Raw genomic sequence first — 23,809 nt, forward strand, 5'->3', positions numbered from 1 at the left:
ACTATTGAGACATGGCACTTTATAACTCCTCCCTCTCCCCCTCCCCCCTTTCACTCACACACACATACACACCTACTTGTTTTACCTATTTTGTGACCACTTGGAATATTTCACATCTTAATAAGTTCAGCATGCTTTCAGCTAGAAAATACATTCAGATATCAAAATCTTCGGCTCTTCAAGGACATTCCTACTTGTATTTATTGCATCTCATCCTTCAGATTATTCAATAAAGAACTTCAGCCATTTCTTCTCAATTATTTCAACAAAGAACTTCAGCAATTTCTTCTCATCCTTCAGCTGTTTCAGCAATTGATTTCAGGCATTTTCAGAACGATCTTTCAGCTTATTACCATCCACACGCATTTTTGACAGGAAATGCATTTTTCTAGTTACTAATGACAATGGCAGTGCAGTATTAAATCTCAAGTGGAAGCAGTAGTAGTACTAGTACCAACAGCAGTAGCAGTGCTAACAGTGTTATGGACATAGTAGCAGTACAAGCAATACTAATAGTGGAAGCAGTAGTAGCATTACTAGTAATGGTAGCAGTAGCAGTACTAGTAGTGGTAGTAGTACACACTACAGAGGTTTTACTCCTCCGCTACACATGTGAAGGAACTTTAGACAAAACAGAGAAAACAGTAATGGTCACAGTTTCTGGCCTCCCATGTCCCTGCAATGTGTCTTTAACCAGTGAGACCAGTTGTTTGAACTCTACTGTCCTACTGGCCATTTCCTTGCATGTATCAGGCCTTGTTGTCTCAAGTAAAACTCCAAACTGCTTCAGTTCCTCCTTCTCCACCAAACCTCCTGCTCAGCCAACATGAGGTTAACATGATGTTGCAACCAAGTGGTATCAGTCCGCTTGTATCTGATAAGTATATGAGTACAAGTACTCGAGGACATATTGGGCCCAATATCGGTGCATCTCTACCACAGACACAGCAGGGAGGAGTTTCTTCTATGACCATGTGAATATGATGATATGTGAATATGCCAAGAGAAAGAAAGCAGCTTTTTAGCAGCAGCACCCTCCTGCTGCTGTTGCTAGGTACCTCTGACTCCATAGCGACATGCTTGGCGACTGGGAAGGGGTTACCATGGGGACGACAGATGCACACACACACACACACACACGTACACTCCAGCAGCGTCCACCAGCTCTGTGACATTAACAGCCAGCAGGAGAGGGGTGGTCAGAAAAAACAGATAGAGAGGAAAAGAAATACTGACGAGCAGAAACAACACAGAGAGAAACGGTTTGTCTCTGACATGGAGTGAAATCACAGTATGAAGTAGCTGGACATGTAAGTACTCGGGTGAAGTACAGATACCTGAAAACTTTACTTACAGTGGAGTAAATGTACATAGTTACTGGGCCTCAGTGGCCAGCGGCTGGGTTTCCGGCTGAGGAGCAGCGGTCGCCAGCGCCGGCTCCGCCTGTGGCACTAAACGTGCGCTCAGCGGGGGCCCTGCGATGTCGGGCTCTGCTGGCTGCTGTTAATGGAAAATCAGGGCATTAGTCGCACACACATCTCTCTCCATTGGTCTTGGTTGTCCACATTTTTCAGCTGTGTGGTCATCGCTCTGACACGCACACACACACAGTTCTGAATGATGTGGTTGCTCCTGTGGCTCTGCAGAAAAGATCATTTTAATATCAGTGCTTTATTAATTGCAGCCCTGTGTGTTTCTCTGCATGGCTTTCCACAGTTGTGTGGACACGTTTTAGGAAGACATCTCTGCGCTGTGCAGACACAGTGTCCGGTCCTCCACAGGGCTGTGTGAGGGCTCATACTTGGTGTCAGGGGTCAGGTCAGCACCAGCTTTACATTGGCTAAAGAGATAAATGTGTGTGTGAAGTGCAGGATGGTGAAGTCATTTTGCTGTAGAGTGAATGCCGACCTGAAGCTGCCATGTCTTAGTGAAATGTGGTGTGAGTGTGTGCACGTGTTTGTGTGCCTGTGCTGCAGACTCCCTCCTGTCGTGTGGTACAGCCGTGATTGCTGTCAGGTCATACAGGAGCCACCACAGTCCGTGCACACGAGTTAATGAAAAGAGCGGCAGTCATTAAACACAGCTTCCCTCGCTGCGTTCACTCATTTCTTTACGTGCGTGTGCGTGTGCGTGTGCACACAAGCTGTCAGAAAATCTGGTGCTGTTTGAATTGAGCTGACATATTCAGGACACAACCTCTGTCTATTCAACAACACTGAGGTTAAGTTGTGTTGTTCATTTCACAAAGACTACACACACACACACACACACAGTGCTGAAATGTCCTCACAACCATAGATAGAGACACACAGACACCTGCAGGTAGACCAGGGTCCCATCAGCTTCGAAGCCATTATGTTGTTTTTCCAACTGCTTTTTGTTGGTTACCATGGAAACCCGCATCCACCATGGCAGCACTACTCTGCTGTGTGTGTGTTTTCCATCTCTGTTCCTTTACTCCTCCTGTGCTGAGTCGGTCCTTTGTGGACAGGCCTTGGTTATGTGGCGCCGCTGCCTGTCTCTCCGCTGTGGCGCTGACACCGGCTGTGCGGCTTTGGTTGTTGTGGTACAAATACTGGCCACAGCAGTATTAAGTCTAGTAGCAGCTGATTAGCTGCACTAGCATTAGCTGTAGGGGGCAACGTATTGATCAGTACCATAAGGACTGATTTGCTCTGATACATTATCAATACACACTTATACTGTGCGCTGCTGTTTATTAAACACACTGAGTGTGGGTCTGTATTACGTACGTCATTTTTGCTGTTCCTCCAAAGCTGCCCAGGACACTTTGTCTCCTCTATATTCCTTCTCCTGCTTTAATCAAAACCTCTTCCTGCTTCTGCATCCTAATTACCACAGGACTGAATTTTCTCTTCCCAATTAAAAACTGTCAGACTATTTAAATAACTCGCTCTCTCTGTGTCTCTGTAGTACTGGTACGAAGGGGACGAGGCCGGCGACCTCCCAGTGGATTTCTCTATCGTCTGGGACGGGGATTTCTTCATCGACAAGCCGGCGTCTATGAAAGGTAAAGCAGGACGTTGGAGGACTGGGAACCAGCCTGCGCTCAGACGTGCACTCACTCAGTTAATGCTCAGACATTCACAGAATCAGTGGTTAATGCCAACATATGTGATATGTGATAAGCTAAATCACTATAATAGCAATATTTCAGATCTGTGCTCAAATGCATGAAGGTGAAGGGGGGACTGTGTGGGAGGACGTTAGGACAGCACTGCAGGAGACTCTTTCACAATGCATGCTGGGAGTTTTATGTTAGGACTAGACCCAAAAGAACATTTTGTCAAAAGGGAACAGGTAACCATTGATGTGTGTTTCCAGCCTGTTAGTGTGTGCTGTGGAGAAGTGCACTCAGTCGTTTGTTGTTCTCTGTGCACACATGTACGTGCGCATGAGACAGAAGATGAAACGTGTTGCTTTAAATGCGCAGAAGGAGATTCCACTGCAAACTAATCTCACATCATGAAGCCACTTACTGTCATCAGTCATTTGATTTGCACGGCACAGAAACATTCAGTTACTTCTGCTGCTCAGCACAAAGTTTGATGGTTAATTAAATACCAAGATATTTATATTAGTTTTAGAACTGAAACAATTAATTGGCTGTTGAACACAAATAATTAGCAACAGTTTTGATAATCACTTAATCTTGTGAGTCTTCTTCTGGTTCTCCAGTGTGAACATGTTCAGCTTTGCTCTGTTTTAAATCATATTTAGTGGCTTAAATATAAATAATATAACACCTGTTTAAGACACATGTAAATATTTAATGGCCCAAGGTTTGTCAGATAAAAGTTAAATATATATAGTGTATATAATTCATGGATTAACTGTATAGATCCGTTGATAATGAAAGTACCAACCAGATTCAAACGGACCCTGTTGATGACTTTCCTCCTGGGGTGTGAGGTCAGAGAGCGAGTGACACTGACGTTGTGTGTTTGCTGTGTCGCCCAGCGCTGTTGTACAAGTGCGAGGCTCAGCGCTCCAGCTGCGGCCAGTGTCTCAAAGCTCCTGCAGCCTTCGACTGCGGTTGGTGCACAGAAACCAGGAAGTGTCTCCTGCGGCAGCACTGTCCGGCGCCTGAGCAGAACTGGATGCACCACGGCCGCCACAACCTGCGCTGCAGCCACCCACGCATCACCAGGGTAGGGACCCGCACCACAGTCGGCGCCTGAACACGTTAATGACTGAACACACAGACAGGATGGGGACTAACAGTCGGGCAGTAATAAACAGCTGTTACAGATATTTGACACATGATCATCACATCAGCTGTGTTTGTTGTGCATCAGCTGTACAAAGGGACATTAGACAGCATGGAGGAAATGCTGAGTTTGTCACCAGCAAACTGTTACTGACACACCCTCACCCAGAAACCAGGAGCACAGAAGCACCTGGCTCTCTTTGCCGCCGCCGCCACCTTGGTGTTGTCTTGTCACAGATTATTCACTGATAAGTGCTTGATCTCCTGCCCCCTCCCACAGATTGACCCTCTGACCGGGCCTCGGGAGGGGGGGACACAGGTGACGATCGAGGGCGAGAACCTGGGTCTGCAGGTGAAGGAAATCGCTCATGTGCAGGTGGCCGGAGTCCGCTGCAACCCCGTGCCCTTGCAGTACATCAGCGCTGAAAGGTCAGTGTGTGTTGGTGTGCACACGTTAAAGGGCGTGTCCCAGGCCTGTGCTGAGTCCCCTCTGTCTGTCTGCAGGATCGTGTGCGACATGGCCGAGGCTCTCCTCCCTCACTCCCCCGGTGGGCCCGTCGAGCTCTGCATTGGCGTCTGCAGCGCCGAGTATCGAACCCTCTCCACCCAGACGTACTCCTTCGTGGTGAGTGTCGGAAAAATAAAACCGGACTGTGTTTAATGGACTTGGGTAACCAGATCACTGTAGCGGCCTCCTAAACGTCATGAAACCAGAAACCTGGGTTCTGTCCCAGCTGGATTTCTGCTGGAGAACGGGTTTCTAACAGGCTTTGTACACTGGAGCATGTGCAGGACAAAGACCTTCATCAGGCAAAGTATCAAGTACTCAAGTTACACAAGTACAGTTCTGAGGTGTTTGTACTTTCTTTCTGTTTCCTGCTACGTCACTCTTGACTTCACTGCATTTCAAAGACACATACTGTACTTTTATTTCATAGTTGAGTCAGTACACATCGAATCGTCCTTGTAATCACAATAATCATTTTCCAACTCAAGTCCAACTAAAGCGTTTTCACATAAAAACTGCCGCACGCAGGACTTGAACCCATTAAACCTAAATGTTGTGCAGCAGTGGACGAGCTGCAGCAGAGATGGTGATGTTTTTGTGTTTCCTTTTCCTCCAGAGCCCCAGTTTCAGTCGGGTCCGTCCGGAGAAGGGTCCTGTTTCTGGGGGAACCAGACTGACGGTAACGGGTCGACACCTGGACGCCGGTAGCACAGTCAAAGTTTATATCGACAAGGAGGAATGTCTGTTCGTCAAGTCAGTTTGGATCTGTGCATGAATAAACTCACTGGTTAACAAATAATTACATTGTTTGAGTGTTGAGACGTGTAATATCCCCCTCCTCTTCCAGACGGACCAACCGGGAAATAATCTGCATAACTCCCGCCTCCTTGTCGGGCTCTGGCCCCGCCTCCATCCGTCTGATGATTGACAGAGCCCAGGTGACGAGCTCCGAGACCAAATACATCTACACCGAGGACCCGACCATCACCAGTGTTGAGCCCAACTGGACCATCCTCAAGTAAATCCTTCAGCCCCACATCCAGATCCTGCTCAGTGATAATCAATCAGAGTATTGATCTGTAACCTGTGTGTGTGCAGCGGCAGTACAGTGATCACAGTCACAGGAACCAACCTGCTGACCATCCAGGAGCCCAAAGTCAGAGCCAAGTACGGAGGAGTGGAAACAAATAATGTAAGAACAGTCTGTAAAAGGTGTGAGACACTCATTCATTCATTCGTTGATTTATCTTTGGATGAAGTGAGTGTGCCAGGTGTAGCCGGAGGCTCATGTTCATCTGCAGCTTGATGTTAACCATTAGAGCAGAGTGAAGCTTTACTGTCCCCACGGGGACCATTTGGCTTGCAGACAGCAGTGGGTAAAACAGAGGATGCAGCAATCACCACTGACGGTACCATATATACATAGTACACAGCACAGTCATTAATCACTCGTCACCGACACGGAGGATGGGGCATGGCTCAGAAAGCCTTAGCCTCGACAGACACGTGTCACAGTTTAAACAGCAGCTGCAGTGGAGCGCCTCCTGTGTTAACTCTGCCACGACGAAGCCTTTGGGTTAAACTCGGTGTGTACGGGAGGCTCAGACCTCGACAGGTGGCACGTTTACACCAAAGATCTTCAGGCTCACGTTCAGACCAGCAGATCAACAGGCCGTTGCTGAGTATGTGCACTGCTGGACTGCAGAGAGGAGTAGATGTGGGTTCGGGCAGTCAAGAACATCTCTTGTCACAGAAGGCAGAGTGAGGAGGTTCAGCACAGCTGTTTTTAAACATGTTTTCATGCCACACACCAATCAGACCTCTGCTTTTCCTCTTCAGTTCTGCACCGTGGTCAACGACAGCACCATGACGTGTTTGGCTCCTGGTCTGGTCTACGGTAAACCCGAGCCACCGGAGGGGGCGCTGCGCCCCGATGAGTTCGGCTTCATCTTCGACCAGGTGACACAAACAGTTCCATAGCAGGAGGAGAAGTTAGAGCTGCATTTATCTCATGTGATGACTGGCTGAGACCTGCAAAGGCTGTTCCCTCCAGTCTGTGCAGATTTTAGGTGCACACACACTCACGTGACTGAACCACTGCCCATAACAACTGGAACATCTGGCGGTAGACAACCTGCAAATCCTGTGAGATCACGTCAGTTGCCATGTGACCTTGTACCAAAACAAACATGGCCGTCAGCCAGCAGTGTGCAGTGTTTCTATGCAGTGTGGGTGAGGTCCTGGGTGGAGAGGCGTGGACCTCGTGCACTGCAAAGTCTTTGATTTAAAGCTGTGGAGGCCTTCACTCAGTTGGTCTCTGTTCCATCCAGTGCCCTTTCACACTGCGGTCCTTTTTACTCGCCATTACCTGTTTATTTAGCAGCACCTTACATCGCATCATCAGTCGCAAATATCAAACTGAAAAATCTTTCTGAGAACAAACGGCAGCGACTGAATCTGAAAACTTAAGATCAGCGTTTTTACTCAGCACGCACCACACAATTTTATCTGCCCCCTGTCGACAACAGCTGACCCGGACTAGAACAGGCTCGGTCCAGCGGGCGCCAGTCAGTCGTCACACTGCCCTTCATCATCAGCTCCCCCTCCTTGAGTTGTTTCCCAAGTAAGAGCAGTGAAGCCATTTTCTCTAATGGTTGTTGTAGTTTGGTTTGGTGCAGACCAGTAAAACACCCTGTTGTCTTGTGGTTCCGTTGTATCCATTAAAACTGAATCAACCACAGTAAAGTCTCTAAGAACCCGACTGTGGAACCTGATAGCAGCTCTTTACTGAACTCGATGTGGAAACACGTCCTGTTTATCAGCGCTGTTATCCAGACCGTAACCGGAGCTTGTCTGTCATTAATCCTGACAGACAGGTAGAGACAGTGGAGCGTTACGGGGCTGGTTGTTTCACCCAGTCCTGTGGGCTGCGTCCACATTACAGCTGATGTTTTCCCTCCTGGTGGCTCCGATGACCTGGTTGTTATTCTTGTGCGCACGTGGCTCACATTTCAGTTATATCTGTGCATGTGTGGCAGTTTAGGAGCTGAGCGGTGTTCACACCAGAGCCGGGTACATGGTGCTGACACACATGGACGGGAAGCAGTGACAAAACAAGGTCAGATCTGAGCGTTAAGGCCTGAGATGTGGACGCACCCCAACCCCAGAGTTCTGTCGACAGCGTTCACAACCAGCAAATGAACATGTGTGACCTTAAGAACCAGATTGTTGTTAATGGTCTGTGACTCTGGTCCTGTCCAGGTCTCCTCTCTGCTGGTCCTGAACTCCACCCCCTTCACACACTACCCAAACCCAACCTTTGACCCCCTGGGGAGCTCTGGGATCCTGGAGGTCAAACCGGGGTCCCCCATCATCCTCAAGGTACAACCTACAGGAAGTTGAGAATGAGACTCAATCTGAGGGATAGGACACCTGAACAGGTGTGGTTGTGTGTTCCAGGGTAAAAACCTGATCCCACCCGCCCCCGGGAACACCCGTCTGAACTACACTGTCCTGATTGGGGAGTCCCCCTGCCTGCTGACCGTGTCCGAGAACCAGCTGCTCTGTGATTCGCCAGATCTCACCGGAGAACAGCGAGTCCTGGTGAGTGATGGGACCTTAGCCCCGCCCTGTCAGTGATACCCGAACCTGATTGGTTCACACAAAACAACTCCTTAAATAGTGTTTCAAAATAGCTATTATGATTTTTAAAATGTCCTTTTAACTCTTAATGTGTTTAGTTTTTACTGAGACTGAACAGTTTGTCAGATCAGTCAATAAAGAGTAAAGGGGGAGAAATGAGAAGAAGAAGAAGATGAAATTAGGATATAGAGGAGATGAGGAGGAAGGGGGGACATAATAAAGGAGCATAGAAGGAAAGGAAGAGGACAGAGGGCAGAGCAGAGGGCAACTGAGAGGAGGAAAAGAAGGGGGATGGCAGAGGAGGAGAGGGAAGGAAGAGGACAAGAGGTATGGGACAAGCAGGAAACAGGAGAGGAGAGGAGACACAGGGACAGAAGAGGAGTGAAGGAGATGACAGAGAGAAGGAAAAGAGGGAAGGAGGAGGGGGAGGGAGAAAAAGGCAGGAGGGCGGAGAAACAGACATGTGTCCACACAACCATCCAAAGACACACACACACACCAGTTAACAGAGTTTCCTACTACACAATCTATTGATCCATTATTACAAATATTGATTACTAATCGATACAGAATGCCATGTTCCTCTCTGTCCTCAGTTCATATCACCTTCATCATTTATTCATCCCTTTGTTCGGGCCAACTCCTGTCTGTATTATTACTGAGATTTATGACCTGCAGAGAGGAAACGCTTTAATAAAACATTAATGCAACAAAGATAATTAATACACATATAAAGGTAAAAGATAATGGATCTGAACACATGGTGACAAAAACACATGGTGACTGTCTAACATGAGCATCAAGACTCAGTGTTCACAGCATGTTTATCGGTCACTGCTGTGTCCTGCAGATCCTGGTTGGTGGTCTGGAGTACTCCCCGGGTACGCTCCATATCTACTCGGACAGCGCCCTGACGCTGCCCGCCATCATCGGTATCGGAGCAGGCGGAGGCGTCCTGCTCATAGCCATCATCGCTGTGCTGATTGCCTACAAGAGGAAGACTCGTGACGCTGACCGGACCCTGAAACGCCTCCAGCTGCAGATGGACAACCTGGAGAGCCGGGTGGCGCTGGAGTGCAAAGAGGGTGCGTTTGTTACATCCTCCCACAACAAGAATTTCTTTAAAGACACTGTAAACCTGGTGGTCTTCCTCAGAGCGTCAGCCACTTGTTATACGTGTAGTTAAGGAAGGATTCACGTGGTCCAGGTTTCACTTCCCCCAGATTCTACTGGCAAAACCAAGTGTTTGGTTTATTGCAGAGAAGAGGGGGATTTATTTTCATCAGGACTTCTTATCTGACAACTAAATGTGTCTGGATAACTGTGGAAAAAGCTTGTTCAGAATCTGCTTTATTGGCCAGGTGTGTCGGACACACCACCATTACATCGGCTCTGGTTGTTGAATGCACTGAGAGAACGTTGGTGTGTGGTAGTGAGGAGCTGAGTGACTGGACCTGGTGCACTGGTGGGACGAGGCTGTAACCCATCCTGGTGTTCGGTGCAGCTAACTGTCTTTTTGTGTCCAGCCTTTGCAGAGCTGCAGACAGACATCCAGGAACTGACCAACGACATGGATGGAGTGAAGATCCCCTTCCTGGAGTATCGAACCTACACTATGAGAGTCATGTTTCCGGGAATAGAGGAACACCCGGTCCTCAAAGAGCTTGACGTACGTACAGCACCACCGTCACTTCATGCACAGAGCAAACAGAAGAAGCAATAGAGAATATCAGAGGATCAGAGCTGCTGTGAAAACATGTAAAACAGAACACCCCCCCTCAGTATCTGCAGGCCTGGGCATTAAGAACCCCAGCAGGAACCTCTGAGCCGCTGAGCTGCGGCATCCACAGCCATGAATCGGGTTTCCTCAGATCGTCATAACTAGGTGTGGAAGTAGATCAGTCCCTGGGTGGACGGATTTCCATGGCAGAAAGTGTCTGTGGTCCCAGTGGGCAGGGCTTTGTCTCCACTGTTTACTGGGAATCTCTTTATTAACAACAGCTTGTTCCTTTTTCCGCATCTTAAATCTGTGTCCTGGTTTAGATTTATTCCACTTTGCAAGGCTGTAAGGAACGACTCATCTGCAGATTAATGTGCAACCAATGTCCAAAACATAAAGATTTACACTGCTACACAACAAAGAGAAGCATTAGACTGAGTGTTTTTGAAGCTGTGATCAGCGAATGTTTAGTGGTTTTACTTGGAAAACACAACATATATGAGGTTTCTGGTTTTTCTTCATTGTGGTTGTGTTGGTCTCTCCTACACTAGATAATCACGCTCTAAGTTTGTGAAATAGAGTTGCTGGATTCGGTGACTTCGCTGTGAGCTACAGCCTGGTAACGGTTTTAGCCTGTATCAGTTCACATGTAGTCACAGTGTGTCCATCAGCGGCAGCAGAACGAGCAGTGAGCGGCTCCTGTGTGCAGCCGTGGCCATCCAGATAGCTGTCTCTGGATCACTGTGAGGCTGAAGGATTCTCAGGCAGGTTCTGCAGCTATAGGAGCATCTGTCAAGGCTGATTTATGGATTAGTATCCACAATACATCAGAGATAATGATATCCCCAGTAAGTCATGCTGTGTATCATTTATGTGGGTGTGTCTCATGTCTCCTATAAGATCGTTCCTATGTCCTCAGTCCTCGGTCAACCTGGAAGTTGTTCCGGTCAACCGAGGAAGTCTCTTATATCGGCTCTGAGAGCCAAAGAGCGAGGAGACATGAGACCATCCTTCATGAAGTTTTTGGTGAACTGGCCCTTTATCACAAATCAGTTGGTGATTGGGCGCTTCAGATGAAGGATGCGAGGAAAGGACGTCTCATGTCATTAATAAGACGTTTCCTCGAGTCCTCTCTCCTCATGTGTTTTACTTTAAGACACAAAGAAAATGAGTGAGGGAAGCGACAGAGCTGATAAGAGACATGAGATGTACCCGGTGTGTCTGCATGTGACTGCCTGGTTAGTTCATCTGTGAACAATTCATTTTCCAGAAGATGCCAAATCAATTCAACATGTTCATTAACTGTAACATGTAAAATATAGAAATATAAAATCTTCTCTTTGTGTCTAATGCAGACTGAAACATAAAGGTGTCAGATGGTGAGCACCTTGACTTTAAGGCTGTTTTCTGTTGGACCAAGGTTTCAGGGTTTAGTTCATATTTTGCCTGTTAAAGCTACTTGAAAACTTGGTTTATGTTTTGCACACAAACGGTGTTTTTCTGCCTGGAGCACCTGCCAGGCCGTGATTCCTCACATTATCTGCGTGTTTTCCTTCCTCCTTCAGATTTAGAATAATTTCTGCTTCAGTGAAAACAGCGACAGGAGCTTTGAGGTGTTTTGGTGCAGTAGGCTCGTGCACTCCAGCTCGTGCGCTGCGGTTTGTGTGCTGTGGCTCTCAGCATGGCTCCTGGCACGTGTCACACCTCTGGTGTCTGGACAGGAAGCCTGACAGAAACACGGACTTGTTTATGCACAAAGTGCTGCGCCAGTCAGACTGGTGGCTAAGTCAAACTGGTGGCTAAGTCAAACTGGTGGCTAAGTCAAACTGGCCCAGTGAGAGGATAACCAGCTGATCAGCCCCACAGCTGTCTACAATGTCACGTGACTGAGCTGGCGACAACTGTGAGGCTGTGTCAGGTATGTGTCACACACCGACTGTAACCTGTGTGTGTTGCAGTCTCCGGCCAACGTGGAGAAGGCGCTGCGTCTCTTCAGCCAGCTGCTGAACAAACCTGCTGACCTTCATCCACACTCTGGAGGCTCAGAGGTCCTTCTCCATGAGGGACCGAGGCAACGTGGCCTCGTTGCTGATGGCTGCTCTGCAGGTAGCTGCTCTGGGGCTGGGTGGTGGCTGGGTGGTGGGTGTGAATGTATTAGTAATTATTCATGCCTGTTATAAGTTACTGGTATCTGTGAGTTACTGGTTGACAGGTGTTTGTCACTTTTAATAACTTAACTGGGAAAACATCAGAATCAGAACCATCTTTAATGGCCCAGTAGGTTTGAATCGGACTCTGGTACAGAGGCCCTCAGTGTGTTTGTCAGGCAACAGGAATAGAAAATAACAATGAGAATAAAATGTGTGCAATCAAAAATTGGAAATGAATAAGAGGAAAGAGAGACAGCTTTTATAAATATATGTGCATCTATAAACATTAAGAGCTTCCAGACTGATATGTACAACAGTTCTATTTATGTTAATGGAAACCGTGTAAGTGTTTCTAGCAGGGTGGTTGATATTTGGGCTCATTGATATTGGTGTTAACAGCTGTTGGACAGATGTTTTGTGGCTGTCGTTACCTGTCACTGAGTGTCTAACAGTAGTTAACCTGCTCATGGGTGTTTCAGGGCCGTATGGAATATGCCACCGTGGTGCTGAAGCAGCTGCTGGCCGACCTCATTGAGAAGAACTTGGAGAACAGAAACCATCCCAAACTGCTGCTGCGGAGGTCGGTGGTCCACCTCTCACGCTTCACTTTGGTTTTATTTGTATAGTGCCAGGTCACAACAACAACAATCAAACTAACAGGTTTGACACAGGAACTTCAGCTCCTGGGCCATGTGACAGGAAGCAAATCCAAATGTCCACTGTCTGTGTTAGGTGGACTAAAAATAGAAATGATAACATGCACCAGAGATGGTGGAAAGTACATCTACTCCAGTGCTGTGCAGCCGCTGCGTTGTGTGTTTTGGTGCAAACAGAGCAGCGATCAGTTGACTCTTTCTCATGTGTTACATTTGGGAATAAAACATCTTGGGCTGTGGGGCTAAACTCAGCTGACCCTTGACCCCTGGCCTCTGTGTGTGTTCAGGACGGAGTCTGTAGCTGAGAAGATGCTGACGAACTGGTTCACCTTCCTGCTGCACCGATTCCTCAAGGTGTGCTCTTGAAATCCTCCCTTTATTTCTACGTTTCCTTCCTGCCCTCCTCCCTCCCTAAGTAGGCTTTCCAGTCTGACTGTGACCAATCAGATCAGGTCTGCAGTTAATTTATTCACAAGAAATGAAGGGGATTGGTTAAATCCTCCTGTGTCTGTCAGGATTAAGCAGTGGTAGTGACGGATCCCGACGTGACGTGCTCGGCTGTCTCTGTCTGTTAGGAGTGTGCTGGCGAACCACTGTTCATGCTCTACTGTGCCATCAAGCAGCAGATGGAGAAGGGGCCGATCGACGCCATCACAGGAGAGGCTCGCTACTCCCTGAGCGAAGACAAGCTCATCCGGCAGCAGATTGACTACAAACAGCTGGTAACACACACACACACACACACACACACACACACACACCCTACACTGAACAACTGAAGACAGGCTACAGAGTCCAGAGTCACAGGTTAACAACACTGCACTCAGTGCTGCAGCTGGTAAAGGTGGAGCTGATGGTAACTACCTTATATACTTATACTGGGAAGTACTTTCCATCCTGCTGGGTAGCTGGTGGATTTCCTACTGGGATCAATAGAGTCTGATGGTTCTACTGGGTTTGGTTTGATTCATCTGGTTCTGGACCTGAAGTTATCAGGTACATGTAGTGTAGTAAAAAGTACACGGTTTGTCTCTGACATGTGGTGAAGTCACAGGATGAAGGAGGAGGACGTGGAAGTACTCAGGTACAGATACCTCTAAGTGGTACCTCAGTACAGTACCTACTCTGTACCACCTCGTGTCCTGAGCTGACAGATCAGAGTGAAGGCATCCCTCCTCTCAGCCGCTGCTTATCAGGAGTATGATTATTAGTTATTGACTGTGAAAACCCTGCAAGTCACAGACTGTGTTACACACACCCTACCAAAGTGTGGTACAGACACATGACGCCATCCTCTCTCTCTGGCTCAGACTCTGATGTGTATCCCTCCGGAGAGCGAGGCGGGGACAGAGGTGCCAGTGAAGGTGCTGAACTGTGACACGGTGACTCAGGTCAAGGACAAACTGCTGGATGCCGTTTACAAAGGAATCCCATTTTCACAGAGGCCTCAGGCTGACGACATGGACCTCGGTAACTGTTCACAGCGCACACACATACACACACACACACACACGACTCGGTGTCACAGTGCACTTGTTCACTCTTTGGCAGCAAGTTCTTGTTTGCTTTATATAATATCTGAACTGCTGTGTAATCTATAGCATCAGGTTTCAATGTGTAGTTCAATAAACAGGTCTCACTGAGTTCATCTGGTGATAATTCTTCTTACATCATTTCCCCAGTAGCTAGTATTTGGAACCATAATCGAGCAGTACACAATGTACAGCTCGTTCTCCTGTCGAAGATCTTTAACTTGATACAGAAGCGCAGTTGATTCTGATCATTTAGATTTCCCAGTGTTTATGTGTGGTTTCCTGCTTTAACGGTTATTAACTGAACTGTACAAATGTCCACCCAGCACCAGTTGCAGTTCAAAAGGCAAATTCACAGTGAACTGGAGACATCAGCAGTGTGGGTCTAATCTGCCCCGACCTCTGACCTCTGCTGGGGCGTCAGCCTGTCACAGACATCAGCAGGACCAGCATCAAACAGCCGGTGTTGCTCTGTGATTGATTAAAACTCGCTGTTGTATCGCTCTCAGTCAGGAGCAACAAGTTAATGCAGCTCACAGTGGGAAGCAGAAGTTGTCCGGTCTGTCAGTGTACGACTGTTTGTGTTTCAGAGTGGCGTCAGGGCCGACTGACCAGGATCATCCTGCAGGATGAAGACGTGACCACCAAGATAGAGAGTGACTGGAAGAGACTGAACACACTGGCACACTACCAGGTACGAACACTCAGATCTGCCACCTTGAGTTTCATGATGCTGTGCTACAGCGTATAAAGCATAAGTGATGATATTAAAGGCTGGCAGCTTTATTTATAGAGCACATTTCATACACAGAGGCCAAGGACCACAGTAACAGCATGGCAACCAGAATAAAATCAGTGAAGACCAAATGAAGATAAAAATAACTAGACAAAGTAAAAGGTCTGAAACACAACTATCTGGCAGTTGCAGTGAGCACGTGCAGCAGAGGAACCAGTCGAACACAATAAAGGCAGAATCTTCTCTGAATGAGGCCATGACACTGTGAGAAACTCAAAACAGCCTTTTTTTTCTGAGAAGAAAGTCATGACACTGTGGGATTCTGCCAGACCAGGATACTGTGTAGGCCAGACCCAGGTCCGGATCCACTCACGCCACGGTTGGTGGCCCACGTTCACTGTTGCTGTTGGTTTCTGGTTTGGGGTTTGGGCAACATAACAGCAGTGAATTCTGTAGAACCAGTGAAGCTGCTACCTCACTGGGTGTGAGCAGCCTCCGCCTCTCTGTGGGCGACACACGTGCAGTGGATCCAGCCTGCGGATAAGAATTGATTGACGTTCTCACTAGCCAGCTGGTTGAAGGAGCGATCGGCTGATTGGTTCATGTGTCGCTTGTGTGTTGTAGGTGACAGACGGCTCCCTGGTGGCACTGGTCCAGAAGCAGGTGTCAGCCTACAACATTGCCAACTCCTTCACCTTCACCAGATCCCTGAGCAGATACGGTACAGCACACACTCACCTCAGCTCCTCTCAGCTCATCACCAGCCAGAGAAGATAACGTCTCTGTCTCTGTGTCCTCAGAGTCGCTCCTGCGGACGTCCAGCAGTCCTGACAGTCTGAGGTCCAGAGCTCCGATGATAACCCCGGACCAGGAGACAGGTACTGCAGTGGGAGCAGCACGGGTGTAGTGGTGTGTACATGTAGGTACACTCTACAGCGTGCATCCACCTCGGTCATCATCCACTTTATTATCCCAGATGGGAGATTGATTAGCAGGCAGGCGCACGTGGAAAACAGTCAAAAGCCAGCAGGCCGTCGGAAACTGAACACAGCAAACACAGCGCTGCGCCACCTTATCTGTAAAGTACTGCGATTCTTTATATTACAGTGTTCCACAAATACAAAGAGCAGCAAATAAGTGTATGAGGATCTGAATACTACTAAGCAGTACTAGTACACAGTGTGTACTCTGCTGGTTACCTAGTTTTTTTGTGCATTTCAGGAACTAAACTGTGGCACCTGGTGAAGAATCATGAGCACAGCGACCAGAGAGAAGGAGACAGAGGCAGCAAGATGGTTTCTGAAATCTACCTGACCAGACTGCTGGCCACCAAGGTGACGCCCAGAGTGGTATTTCATTTTAACGTAGTTCACACCGTCACAGGTGTTTAACGTCTTCACTGTGTAGCAGTCCTCCAGGTCTGTCCACTGTATCGTGCCTTCAAACAGTGTATGTGCACCACTTTCTGCTAACAGGGAAACTGTTGTTATTTATTACTGGTTCATTGTGTTCCTGTCGTTCCTTGATCCAATAATATGTTGTCAGTTGTTAATGAGTTTTTTCCTTCTAAAGTGAGATATTTCCCTTCACAGATTCAGATTTCCATTTTTATATTTTTATAAGCAAAGATTTGTCATTTAAAATAAGTGAAATTTGTCATTGACTGTCATTGTTATTTGGTCCCTTGCTTTGATCCTCCCACCACCAGGGGACGCTGCAGAAGTTTGTGGATGACCTGTTTGAGACGGTGTTTAGCACCGCCCATCGCGGCTCTGCACTCCCATTGGCTATCAAATACATGTTTGACTTCTTGGACGAGCAGGCTGACAAACGACAGATCAGTGACCCAGATGTCCGACACACCTGGAAAAGCAACTGGTGAGAGAAAATCCAAAGTAAAGATCAGACAGAACCAAAACCAGATCCAATATTTTACCCATGTTTCCTGTGTGTGCACGTGTATGTGCAGCCTTCCTCTCAGGTTCTGGGTGAATGTCATAAAGAATCCTCAGTTTGTGTTCGACATCCATAAAAGCAGCATCACTGACGCCTGCCTGTCGGTCGTCGCTCAGACCTTCATGGACTCCTGCTCGACGTCCGAACACCGACTCGGCAAAGACTCTCCGTCCAACAAGCTGCTCTACGCTAAAGACATCCCCAACTACAAGAGCTGGGTGGAGAGGTAGCGAACATGCTAACCAGCAAGAGCTGAGTGGTGATAACATGCTAACAGTTTACAGAGTACTGTAATAAACTATACCACAACCTGAGCTGAGAGGTAGCTTACATGCTAACCTGTTCATATACACAACATGGAGAGCTAGCTAACATGTTGGCCACACTATATGAACTGGGTGGAGGACACAGGACACATGTAAACAACCACAACAAAGTGACTGAAGTAAACTGTATGACTAAACTAAAAACTAAATCACTACAAAGTTATCAGAAACTCCATCAACAAGAGAAGTGGTGGGGCAGTGGTTAAAATGTTTGTATACTGTAATGAGACAAATCATATTAATTAGTGTTAACAAGAAATTGCCGGAGAAAAATGTACATAATTAGCATTAGGCAGAACAGTTAGAGACTTGATTACCTGAATAAAGGAACCTTCAATAGTGTCTTGTTGATACAGTTGTGTGTTTGTGTCCCTGCAGGTACTACAGGGATATTGCAAAAATGCCAAGCATCAGTGATCAGGACATGGATGCCTACCTGGTGGAGCAGTCCCGTCTCCATGGCAATGAGTTCAACACACTGAGCGCGCTCAGTGAGCTCTACTTCTACATCAACAAATACAAGGAAGAGGTACATTTTAGACAGTCACAGTGTTTGTTGGCCTGTAGTCCTTCCCCAGCAGCTCGCCTGATCCCACAACAATTTCTGCTGCTTACCGAGTCCAGATCTCAGTGGAAACAGGTGAAGCAAAGTAGCCAAAACATCCCAGTCACATCTTTCATATTCTTCTGTGGGATCCTGAGGCATTTGAGCTCCTTCTGGATGTCTGAGCTCCTTACCCTATCTTTAAGGGAGAGCCAAGATGCCCTGCAACTTTATCCCCTTGTGTTCATATCCTCATTGTCACTACGTAGAGCTTCTGACCACAGCTGAGAGTTGGAATGTACCAGTAAATCGAGAGCTTTGCCTTTGGATGGAGTCTCTTCTTCATGACAGTTTGGGTGTTGAATTTGTAAAAAAGACTCTGAGATGTTTGAACTTCTTCACTTTGGGTAGCAAAAGACTCTGGGGGTGGCTGTGGCTCAGGAGGTACATACAGCGGGTCATTCCCTAACCATAGGGTTGGCAGTTTGAGGCCCAGCTGCTCCACTCCAGACACTGAACCTGGTGAAATTATTGGCATGCGAATGTACAAGTCTATTTACTCCCGACCATTAGGGAATAGTCCACAGTTTTACTGTGGAGTAGCATGGCCTCACACTCGGAGGTACCGACTATGATCAGCGCTTGCTATTTGTCTACAAACCAGTGACATATTTCACACAGAACAAAAACTGTCAATAAAAAGTCAGTTGGTCAATAATGTGGGATTCATCCTCTGGGGACCATAAATATCTATAGAAAGTTTTCTGGGCAATCCATCCGGTGTTAATTAAAATCTCTGGACCAGAGTGTTGGAGTGACTGACACTGGCATTTATAGAACCACACTGTTATTGTGCCTAAAAACATCTAAACCAAATAGGCAGGGTGCATTAAAAGACCCAGGGCATGTTCTGTCCACAGGCTTCGATTCTGGACACTTGTTCTTTCATCTTGCACCACCCCTGTGACAAACATGGAAACAGCTTCATTACTCGTAAAACAAGCCGATAAAGCTTGTATAACGCCAGCGGGATTGTTTCAGTTCATAACTGTTGTAGAGCACACAGCAGCAGTAGCCTCTGAATAGGGACCGTATGCCAAGTGTTTACACCATTGATCAGAAATGTTTCAGAGTACCTTAAACTATTCTTGTTTATGGAGGTTCTGGTATCATTTCTAATGCCTTTCCTCTGTGTGTACAGATCCTGACAGCGCTGGACCGGGACGGCTACTGTCGCAAACACAAACTGAGGCACAAACTGGAGCAAGCCATCAACTTGATGTCTGGGAGCAGCTGAGAAGAGGGGCAGGACGAAGGGACCGATGGACTTATGGATGGGGGATGGGGAAGATGAACTGGGGAGGGGGATGTGAGGGTATTTTGTTTTTCTGAACAGTCAGCTAAACTGCTTCATGTAGGACCGAACCGACTGCCACAGCTTTGGCCCTTTAGCGATCAATCCATCGGTAATTTATTTGTCAATTGATTGATTGATTGATTTGAAGACAAACTAACTTGCTGAGACCCCAACTACCTCCGTTCAGTGGGGCTCGGGGCAAATCAGTTTCCAAACCCATTTGGATACATTTACATGACTTGAACGTGGAATGGAGTAATTTTGGGGCAAAACACAAACCTGCCGGTTTGGGTTGGGATTAAAATTCACTACCGGTGTTAAGTAGGGATGAAAGCGCAGGGGGTCTGGCTGTAGAAAGACCTGGACACTAGGCTGAACACTGAGTCAGGTCTCGCCAAACAAGGGATGTAATGTTAGGACTAATTAACCTGGCTGTTTTGAACTGTTCAGACGCAAGGTTGAAGAGCAAAAGCTCAAGTCAAGTTTTCCTCAGAGCTGTGGACTTCACCCTATAATGCTTGATCCAGTCTAAAGGATCAATAAACTAAGCGAATGAAAGAATAGAAAGTCTTGGCAAAACCACAACAGCAGACTTGACTTTACCTTAAAGACCTCATTGTAGTCTGGAAGAATCTGGGGTAAATCTCAGAAGGTCAAGTCAAGGCTTATTGCAGAAGATCAAGGCCTCATACTGATGTCGGTATTTTGGACTTTTTGTCCTCACCTTAAATTCCTTGAACTTGCCTGGAACAATCCGGAGTCACTGTAAAAAGATCAGGTCAAGCTTTGAGGAAGGAAGCATCAAAGTCAAGTCCTCATTTGGCATATCTGACCTGACCTTGAATGTGCTCACAAAGGATTTGCAAGTTTGTTTCAAGCTTTAAAGAAAAAGAAGGATACCAATAAACTGATGTCCCAAAAACTGATGACTTGACCTTGAAATCACAGTTTAGTATCAAAAGATGTGGACCCATGGTGGACAATAACAGGAATCTATCTTTGGGCTCTCTGAGCCCAGACAACTTGACTTGACCTTGAACTGTTCGACTAAGCCTCATCAGGATCTAGAAGTTTCCAAATTGCTGTTTTAAATAACCGCTCAATGCTTTTTCTCTGGACAATCACTCTGTACCACAGCACACTGAGCCCGATGCCTACCGACCGACCAGTACCTGTGTCCATACACCCGCCCTCTCCTTCCACCATCTTATTTTCTTTTCCTTCCTTCTTCAACACAGCAGAATTTCACCTCCTCTATCCTCCCTTTCCTTGTTTCCTTTACACCCCACTTGTTATTCCTTCTCCCCATAAACCCTGCTCTCTCATTGGTCAGACATGCTGGCCATTGGCCGCCCTGTTGGCCAGGAAGACTCTTTAGTTATGTACTGCCCGACCAAATAAGACTGTGGATTTCACCAGAAACGTGAACAATTAAGTAGAAATTAATATAAAACTAACAGAGAATTATGTTTTGAATACATTCCAGCACAGGCACACAAGCAAGGTCTGTAAATAAACAGGTTGACTCGCTGATTTTTGGAAGTGAAGAACTTCTGAAAGTGGACTGATCTGCATTTTTCAGGACCAGAATGACCTGGAAAATAAGGTTCTGGATTCAGCACCATCCAGTACTCTTTAATGCTGGTTGCTGCAGATGGCTTTACTGTCGGACCTTGCACATACACCCACATACAGCCATGCTTTACAGCACTATGCTAATTGTGCCCAGGGGGAAATACTGTGCAGAGCTACAAGCCCAGTGCCATGTAAAGACCGGACTGGATCTTAACAGAACTGGACCGGACAAGGACCAAACCCAGATCAAAAACAACTCGGAATGGAATTTAAACCAGACCAGACTCAGAAACTCTTAAGACTTGTGGCTTAAATTGTAAACAACAAAAAAAGAAAGATAATAATGATGGTAAAGTGTAAAAGTTAAAAAGAATACAAAAAGAACGAAAAAAGAAATATTGAGATGTTAACATGTAATGGGGACTTTGTGGATTTGACAGGATGGACTTTAAGGAGCTGAACTTGTATAAAGCTGATTGTTCTGCTACAACCGAGTCTGGAGAAAGAAAGAGAGCCAGGAGACAGAGTGAGGCCAAGCTGATCTCATCCTCACAGTGACACACCAGCCCAGTCTGGACTGGATCAAACTGGTCTTGACTGGACTGTACATGTTCGTGCTGTTTGGAACCTGAAGGAGCTGAACTGAACTGAGTCTCAGCTCTGTTTTTCGAAGGAGGAAACAGAAACTGCACTTTTTTTTGCCAAACCAGAGGTTTGTGTGAACAGAAGGGAGTGTGGTGTGCAGGATGGCAGGTCAGCCTGGAGGTATGGGTGGTGTTTGAAGGGGGTAAATTGTTGCATGTGCAGCTTCAGAAGAAATGTTTGTGTTACCAAGCTGTTGTTGACAAAGGTGGGTGCTTTCACACTGCCAGCTCAGTCCCACTTCTACAGCCTTTGTCTTTGTTCTGAACTCGGGTGTAGATGGAGGGACCGCACCTCCGTCCACCTGGTGATGGAGCATACCTGTTCCAAAATGGAGCACCGACCCAGGTGGCACTGGAAAACATGGACACTGAGTTCAGACCAATTGTAAGTCGGTGCGGAAAGCTCCTGTTCTCTGTATGAGTGATAGTTAAGTATCAGATGGAAGGCTTTCTAACTTGGCAGCGCTGCACCCCTAACCCCCGACACCTCTGTTCTGTGGTAGAACATTTTCACTTTGCGCAGCTGGATCATATTTCCTGCTCACAGGTCAGTTTTAGATGACAGTGGCAACAAAACCCGTTTCTGCTCAGTCCCCTGTTTCCAGTGTTTTACTGCAGTTTTCCTCCCAAGTTCAGAAGCGTTGTCTTCTAGGTCTGACTTTTAAACCACAGACCTTCTGAAGCGACTAACCTCGCAATGATACAGTACATTTGATTAAACACTAAGCAAGTTTCAATGATTTTCATGCAAGAAAGTAAAACCAGTTTGTACGTTACAGTGAAGAAGTCGCATGGACTAATCTGCATCTCACAGACCGGAGCAGCCTGAAAATCTGGCTCTGGATTCAGCACCTTTCAGTAAACGCTGGTCGCTGCAGATTGCTTTAGTGTTGGACTTTGCACATTCAGCCATGTTTTATGGCACCATGCGGTAAACAACACTGCACTCTGATTGGCAGCCCGTGCTTGCACCATTGTGGTTTCAGTATTTCCATTAGTTCAGGTTAAAGGCAATAATAGAAAAGACACATCCCCAGACTTGATTGTTCATTAATAGCGCTACATTTCAATTTCAAGGTACAACCCAGGTACAAGCGGGTGGGCCACATCTCATTTTTTTCCAGTTAAAGGGCATTCACTTTAACTTTATTTCACCAGGATACACCACTCAGGGTCACAACCACAAAACCACATATATCTGCATGTCTGTTATTGTTGACTTTGTTACCATATAACCTCAGGGGCCTCTGCAAAAATGGCAACTAGTTAAATGGTAAAAAAAACAAAAAACACCGTCACCGTCTTGTAAAAGCTGACGTGTGGTGTGAAAATGTTTTACCACAGTGGGGGCGTCTCTCTGTCGGCTTTCTATGATGCCATAAAGCTACAAAGCACCTTTTTTTCTTTCTTGCTGTTGTTTCACTGTCATTTGAATCTTTGGGGCCAAAAGGACCTGAGTGGAGGAAGAGGAGCAGACGGAAGGGTCCTGATTAAAGACTGCCTTTTAGATGATTAATTACAGACTAGGGAGGGAAGCCACTACCATACCAATACCACTGTTCGCCCAGCCTGTGTGTGTCTGTGTGTGTCTGTGTGTGTCATCCTCCTCCTGCTGCTGCTGCAGTGGAAATTCAGCCGTTAAATCACCGATCGAATCCACATCTCAATAAAAAGTCTCTTCTTTACCATCACACCATTTAAATCATCCATTCTGTACCTTTAGCTTTTGGAAAAATTAGAAAAAAAGTCTTACAATCGGCCTTTAAACCCAAAGTCAGCGGGCACGGTATGTCTACTGAGATCATTTTGATCACTGAGCATGATGTGATGGGAGTCTAGAGGAAGAGGGGGGGTTCTGTCAGTAAGAGTGAGCAGGAGGATCAGTGGAAAGGGGAGGAAGAGGAGGAGAAACGAGTGAATCCTAAGAAGATCATGTAAAGGGGGGACAGTGATGATACCCAGATGATATAGAGGAGGAGGAGGACAGACTTGTTTGCAGAGAGGAGAAAGTAGAGGAGGAGGTTCTGTTGATGTGAAGAAGAGGAGGAAAACCTGATGCAGAGAGTAGAACACAGGGGGCTCAGGATGAAATGAGGAGGTCAGATTCTCTTTCTGCATGCTAAAGTGTGAGGAAGGAGGAGGGGGGATGGAAGGAGACGCCACTGGAATACTGAGGGAGGGAGAACACTGATCCGGGAGAGAAAGATGGAGGCAGCGTCATCCGTCAAACCG

At 46.8% G+C, this 23,809-nt stretch overlaps 1 protein-coding gene across 1 annotated transcript in view; it reads left to right on the forward strand.

Moving 5' to 3' along the window:
- plxna3 (plexin A3) overlaps positions 1-19,370 on the forward strand; it is a 95,428-nt gene extending 76,058 nt beyond the window's left edge. Inside the window, 26 exon segments of the mRNA XM_020614985.1 lie at positions 2,935-3,031; positions 3,982-4,172; positions 4,512-4,660; positions 4,736-4,856; positions 5,356-5,492; positions 5,587-5,757; positions 5,838-5,931; positions 6,579-6,698; positions 8,001-8,120; positions 8,199-8,342; positions 9,232-9,466; positions 9,908-10,050; positions 12,060-12,112; positions 12,114-12,207; positions 12,731-12,831; positions 13,195-13,261; positions 13,483-13,629; positions 14,218-14,377; positions 15,030-15,133; positions 15,800-15,896; positions 15,976-16,053; positions 16,397-16,509; positions 16,884-17,053; positions 17,145-17,357; positions 17,836-17,986; positions 19,203-19,370. Coding sequence (XP_020470641.1) covers positions 2,935-3,031; positions 3,982-4,172; positions 4,512-4,660; positions 4,736-4,856; positions 5,356-5,492; positions 5,587-5,757; positions 5,838-5,931; positions 6,579-6,698; positions 8,001-8,120; positions 8,199-8,342; positions 9,232-9,466; positions 9,908-10,050; positions 12,060-12,112; positions 12,114-12,207; positions 12,731-12,831; positions 13,195-13,261; positions 13,483-13,629; positions 14,218-14,377; positions 15,030-15,133; positions 15,800-15,896; positions 15,976-16,053; positions 16,397-16,509; positions 16,884-17,053; positions 17,145-17,357; positions 17,836-17,986; positions 19,203-19,298 — 3,366 coding nt within the window. The 3' untranslated portion in view covers positions 19,299-19,370.
- Positions 19,371-23,809: the final 4,439 nt, after the last annotated feature.

The sequence above is a fragment of the Monopterus albus genome, unplaced genomic scaffold (assembly GCF_001952655.1).
Source record: "Monopterus albus unplaced genomic scaffold, M_albus_1.0 scaffold155.1, whole genome shotgun sequence".
Taxonomy (NCBI): Eukaryota; Metazoa; Chordata; class Actinopteri; order Synbranchiformes; family Synbranchidae; genus Monopterus; species Monopterus albus.